Below are 6,571 nucleotides of genomic sequence, written 5' to 3' on the forward strand. Positions count from 1 at the left end.
ATATGTGATGTGTGTCGATAGAGTTTTTTGGAGAATATATTTAAACATAAATAAGAAAATAGTAAAGATTTCAAAGAATTTTTCACGTAAAAATGCTCTAGGTATATGATGATTTTATTTTAGTTTGTCAATATAAAGATAAGAGGAACTATGTTGACTGAAATTGTTGTATTTTTATAGTGTTATATTCAAGTGAAATATAGCGAGGACGCTTGGGTTGGAACAAATTCATTTTTTGGAAAACGCTCGGACACGTCGATTTTTATTTTTGATTGCAGTTTTCCTGATGGTATTCATGTATATAGGGTGGCCCAAAAATAAGTTACGACAGTCAACTTCATTTTTTCCAAAAGGAAATACCTATTTTTTATTTCATTTTTGAATTCTTCACCCAATTCTAAGTATATTTCATGTACCTTGTCCTATACTTAACCTCAAATTCCAATAAAAGTGCGATTTCTTATAAGACGCCATTTATAAATTTTTTGTTAATTCACGCACTAGTCCTGTTTTCCATATTCAAAATAAACGAATAAAAAATATTAGTCATATACGTGTTGCGTCATACAATTATTAAGATACTGTTTTAAATATTGTTTAGATTTAATAAATTCTAGTGGCCTTACGATTGTGGCACATTGTTTTTGACAATGCGCTAACATATAACTAACCATTTTTTTTTCGATATTAACCATTAACATCAAGTCAAGTATTTGCAGACGGAGTAATTTGCGAAAATATTGTAACAATTTATACTTGATATATGAAATTATCTAGTAAGGTGCCAAAAGATAAAAAAAATAATACGATTCAGCGGTGACACGTGCGTCTATTATTTTTATTTTTCGAATTTATTTGATACTGCGTAAAATTAACGAAGCAATATACTTGATGTTAAAATGACTTATGTATATAAAGTTAGTAGCGAAATTTAAACTTGCGTCAAATAGAAATTGTTATCAAATATTCAGTGGTATTTCCCCGAAAGGTAATATCACTCTTTAATTAAAAAAAGTATGAGTTCATTTTGTAACGTGCTCTTACAAAAAAATGCCTTTATTTGAAATTTCAGTCTGGTGTAGGAAATAAAAATATTGGTGTAAATTTTGTTCCATTTCCGACGTGACACATGAAAAAGTTGTGATGCTTTTAGGGAAATGTTGAGAAAAGGAAGTTTTGTAGAATGTTAAATTATCTAAATATGTGTGAAGATTGGAAACTGCAATAATCGCAAATTATTACTGTTTGTTTTGTATATACCACCACATACCTCCACGCAAGACTTTGATTTATTTTTCGAGGCTCTTGACTCTTTACCATGTCTAAGAGACGATATCAATTTATTATTCGTAGGCGACTTTAATTCACCAAATTATTCCTTAGATCGGTATGATAGAAATTGTGTGAGAATTAATAATTTTAAAGAATTCCACGGTTTATTGCAGTATAACAAAATCAACAATAATCATAATCATATATTGGATCTTGTTTTTTCTAACTTTAATTGCACTATAGATAGATCTGAATGTCCATTGCTTGATGAAGACAATCACCATCCATCGCTTTCAGTTACGTTAGATATAACCTCTAGACTGTTGCATCCACATAATCAATTTCCCATGAACTTTTCCAGCACTTCGTATAATTTTAAAAAAGCAAACTTTCCTCTTTTGTATGACCTTATTTACAATACGAATTGGTCATTTATATTGAATGTGGATAATGTTGAAAATATATGTGCATTATTTTATGACAAGTTATACAGTCTCTTTGATATTGCTGTGCCAAGGTTTACGTCCTCAACCCATTATCACCGATATCATTATCCTCCTTGGTTCACAGGGGAAGTTATTAGATCCATTCGAGCAAAAGCAGCTGCATATACTAGATACAAAAAACGCAAAACAATCGATCTTCTCAATTTATTTAAATTTCATCGCTCCAAATCTAAGCGTTTAATTAACGAAGCGTATAGAAATTTCATAAATGAATCAGAGAGAGCATTATCTAGCAATCCCAAAAAATTTTGGAACTTCGTTCAAAGGAGAAAAGGATCTTCACGCATACCTTCCATAATGTTTTACAACGAGAAAGAGTTGTCCAATCCTACAGATATCGTCAATGCTTTTGGAGATTACTTCAACAATGTCTTCATTCAATCGCAACCGGTTAATGCAGCTCAGTTTTCATTGCAAAATAATTTAGGATCGCATTTAGTGATTCAAAATTTAACTTATGAAGATGTTTTACAAAATCTCAGAAGATTTAAAGATACTTTTACGATGGGCGTGGATGGAGTTCCTAGTTTTATTCTCAGAGATTGTGCATATGCTCTCGCTGAGCCATTGCTGATTTTATTCAATTGTATCTTACGTCATTCCACTTTCCCATCTTGTTGGAAAAAAACTTACATTTGTCCTATACCGAAAAAGGGAAATCACAGTGACGTATCCAATTATAGAGGCATTTCTTTATTGAGCAATTTCTCTAAGGTATTTGAAACTTTACTATATGGTAAACTGTACTCTTTCGCTAGGCAGCTTATTTCGCCACGGCAACATGGTTTTATGCAAAGGAAGTCTACAACATCTAATTTAGCTGTTTTCACTCAATACGTTTCTGAGGTTTTGGATAATAGAGGGCAGGTGGACGTTGTCTACACTGACTTCCAAAAAGCTTTTGATCAGATAGACCACAATATACTCCTCGTCAAACTGGAAAGTTTTGGATTCTCCGAGGCTCTGATTAAACTGTTTACTTCTTACTTAAGTGATAGATATTTTATGGTCAGGTATCAAAATTTCACATCAGAATCATTCTCTCCAACATCAGGCGTTCCTCAAGGCTCAAATTTGGGTCCCATATTATTTTTATTTTTTATTAACGATCTTCCAGATGTTATCACTTGTGAACATTTGCTATTTGCGGACGATTTTAAACTATATTCTGAAATCAAATCTCCTTCAGATTATATTCGCCTTCAAGAATGTATCAATCAAATGACTTCATGGTGTGAAAAAAATCGTCTGAAACTTAATATATCTAAATGCCATGTAATGACTTACACTCGCAAGACTAGCTTTCCCATTTATAACTACTCCATTGGTGATAGTGTTGTTGGTAGAATAGAAGTATTCAAGGATTTGGGTATATACTTTGACAGTAAGCTTACTTTTATTGATCATATCAATAGCATTGTTTCTGGTGCCTTTAAATCGTATGGCTTTATTTATCGTAACTGCCGGGATTTTTCCAGTACAAGCACTTTCAAAACCCTGTTTTGTGCTCTTGTGAGATCTAAACTGGAATATGGCTCGATTATATGGTATCCAATTTATCAAGTTCATTGTCAGCGGTTGGAATCAGTTCAGAGACAGTTTTTAAAATTTTTATCTTATTTGAAAGATGGGTCTTATCCTCCCAGAGGTTTTCCCCAGAATCAACTGCTTAACAGATTTAATTTGGATTCACTGGAAACCAGACGTAATATTATGTTGATTCGATTTCTGTACAACATCTTAAATAACAATATTGATTGTCCTGAACTTTTAGAAAAAATAAATTTTTTGATACCTCGTGTGAATTCTAGACAGCAAGCTCTGTTTTACTGTGCTGCTCCTCGTACAAATATTTTAACAAAGTCTCCCATATCATTGATGTGTGGGCTTTATAATAAAATCGCTTCTAACTGTGATATACATAGTGATGCATTAAAGAGTATATGTAGTTGGGTGGCTCGCTTAACGTGATTTTGTGTTGTCTTGTATTTTTTGTAAATTACATTTTGTTTGTATCATGATGCTGCGTTACTATTTTCTTTTTTGTAATTTTTTTTATCTATTAGTAGTATATTTAATTATGTATGTGTGTATGTATGTATATGTGTATATGTGTATATATATGTGTATATATGTATATATGTGTATATGTGTATGTGTATATATGTAAAGGCAAACAATTATATTTATGTATGCATATGGGTACTTATAAGTACATACATCACAAATTATTGTACTTTTGTCATATTTTCTTATTCCTATAATTGGGTTTCTTTCTGTTGGAATAATAAAGAGTATTATTATTATTATTATTATAGAAAAAGAATTTCTTGACAACCAAAGCTAAATGCAAATATTCATTTTTGTATGCGTCAACACATAACTGATGCGACCTGTTTGCGAGTTGTACGCGAGCTATTCGCGAGCTGTTCGCGAGCTGTTCGCGAGCAGGTCTTGTCGCTTTTTCACAATCGACTGAAATTTTGGTGAGTTAGACATGAACAAATATAAGGACGCTCATGTTACACGAACTGTTCGCGATCTTAACGTAACCCAATTGCGAACTGCTCGCGAGCGCCTGTGGATAAAAATTCACATTATATACCAATTCTTAAAAGGGCATCGTAGTTTTTGAAGTGCATAGTAACAGCAGAGAACTAGGGGAGTTTACTGTGTCCCTTAATTATCGCGCGGTGCATTCAGCCGGTGCAGCATAAAGCACACACTGCACAGAGACCCTTGCAGACGAACGAGTAAAATGTGTTTACGACTTTCTGATCGCAGCCGTCTAAGGCATCGGGCTTCTTGGGAATTCATTATGAGCCTCTTTTTCTCCGGCACGTAAGGTGTCGGCAGAGCTGGATATTGTTTGTGTGAAAACGTTGGAGAAATTTTAAATCACCTCCCGACAAACACTGTCAAGTGCGTATGTACATGGTGTTTTTAAAATGAAAACAAAAACTTTTACACCAAGTAAAGTAGTTTTCCGTAAATATGTTCATGATGAAGAACAAACGAATACAATTATTCATGGACATGTAACATCGTCCTTAAATCGGCAAAATAGCACAATATTACGTAAGTAATTGGATCCAAAATTTATGTCAGAGAATATTTAAGTACTTGAGATGTAAACGTAAATATAAAATTTATGAGTAATATGATCAACTGAAGGTCAGTGTACATCTCTAAGCGCAGTTGCAGTGATTTTAAAATATCGTTTTTCGCATTTTAACTGAAATATGCTATTTTATTAAATTCAAAATCGTTTACTATACAAAAGTGACACCTTACCACATGAAATGTCACTTTACTATAATATAGTAATGTCACTGTTAATAAAAAAAAAAACGGTTTGAGAGAAAATTGTTTATTTAAATATTGGAAACAGTGTTATTTTATATTAAAAATACAATTATTCAAATTTGTTAACAATACGAAATTTATTCAATTCTAATTGTTCTTCCTGAAAACTAAAGAATCTTTGGCATTCTATTTTGGTACCCGTAATAATATAGTTATTTACGTAACAAGTCCGGAAAATACTGTTTTTTTGGACGAGTTGACAAAATTCTAGGACGAGCCGTAAACGAGTCCTGGAAGTCTGCGAGTTCAAAAAAACTGTTTTCGGACGTGTTGCGTACACTATTTTTTCGGCAACCATGTAGAATAACAAATTAATGAGACACATTTCTTTATTATATTTTTTTGTAGAACAAAATTTCGAACATTTTAATTCTTATTTGTATTAAATATTGAAATTCGAACAGAAGATAGGTACTAACAGAAACATTCTAATTCTTATTTATATTAAGATTTATAGTAAAATTTGAGCAATTGCTAATATTGAAAGGGTTTAATTTGTTTGAAATGCTTGGTATATTTAAATGCCTTTTGTAGTCAGAACAAGAAGGTAAAGTTTCCGTTTCATATTGATTGTTTTCATCTGATAATTTTTGAATGGTCTTGGCAATTTTAATTTTGTTTGTTAGTGAATTGTCTATATATCCTTCAGCGACATTGGTAGACTTCCAGCCACCGTGTCTCTTCAAATTTGTGATGTTTCCACCATTATCAGCAAATATCGTCGCTGAAGTTCGACGCATGCTATGGCCTGTGTAATTTTTAGGATTGGGTAAATTTAAAAATTCTGCAATTCTTAATCCGAGATTCCCAAAACTGTGGATACCAACGGGCTGAATCGAACATTTTCCTTTTTTGTAATTCACGAATAATCTGTTATGTGGAGTATGGGATGGCCGTAAAGATAAATATTGCCTATACAACAGCAGGTTTTCTTGCCCAATTACAACAAAATTTCTCTCAATATGTGTTTTAGAATCTGGTATTTTCACGAGCAACATATCTTCTTTGTCGTTTATTAGATCAATTGACATTTTTGTTAGTTCTTCCCGTCTACACGCACCGGCTAACCCAATAATTGTTGCTACCTGAAAATGAAGCAAATTAAGTTGATACTTTTATATCCTACAATCGTAATATTTTGTTAAAATTACCTTTAGCATTAGATATGTTTCATTATCTGCTTCTCTAATGAATTTGTTGATTTGCTCGCTGCTGAAGACTTCTGATTTCTTTGCTTTATAACCAACATTCTTCCTTTTAAGAAATGCGATTACCTTTGGGAAAGTGGCTATGTTTACATTTTTCTTCACTAAAATGGTACTTTTCAACATAGAGTACATGCTCCACAGGGTAGAGGATTTGACAGTTTCAGATTTTTGCGCCAAGTAAGCTAAAATTACATCCTCTGTAATAGTTTTGCATTTCTT

General features: G+C 32.4%; 1 protein-coding gene across 1 annotated transcript; it reads right to left on the minus strand.

Moving 5' to 3' along the window:
- Positions 1-5,546: 5,546 nt before the first annotated feature.
- On the minus strand, positions 5,547-6,557 carry LOC111691879. The gene is made up of 2 exons (XM_023455334.1): positions 6,296-6,557; positions 5,547-6,229 (listed from the first exon to the last, which is right to left on the minus strand). Exons 1-2 carry the CDS (start codon positions 6,482-6,484, stop codon positions 5,573-5,575), a joined length of 846 nt encoding a protein of 281 aa, XP_023311102.1. The 5' UTR covers positions 6,485-6,557; the 3' UTR covers positions 5,547-5,572.
- Positions 6,558-6,571: the final 14 nt, after the last annotated feature.

This window comes from Anoplophora glabripennis, unplaced genomic scaffold, assembly GCF_000390285.2.
Source record: "Anoplophora glabripennis isolate ALB-LARVAE unplaced genomic scaffold, Agla_2.0 scaffold472, whole genome shotgun sequence".
Lineage (NCBI taxonomy): Eukaryota > Metazoa > Arthropoda > Insecta > Coleoptera > Cerambycidae > Anoplophora > Anoplophora glabripennis.

Excerpts from the sequence above, each read along its gene's own strand:
- LOC111691879 (XM_023455334.1), bottom strand. The coding sequence starts at position 6,484 with ATGTACTCTATGTTGAAAAGTACCATTTTAGTGAAGAAAAATGTAAAC. Across the intron at positions 6,230-6,295 it reads AAACATATCTAATGCTAAAG|GTAGCAACAATTATTGGGTT; the intron begins GTAATTTTAACA and ends CTTCATTTTCAG.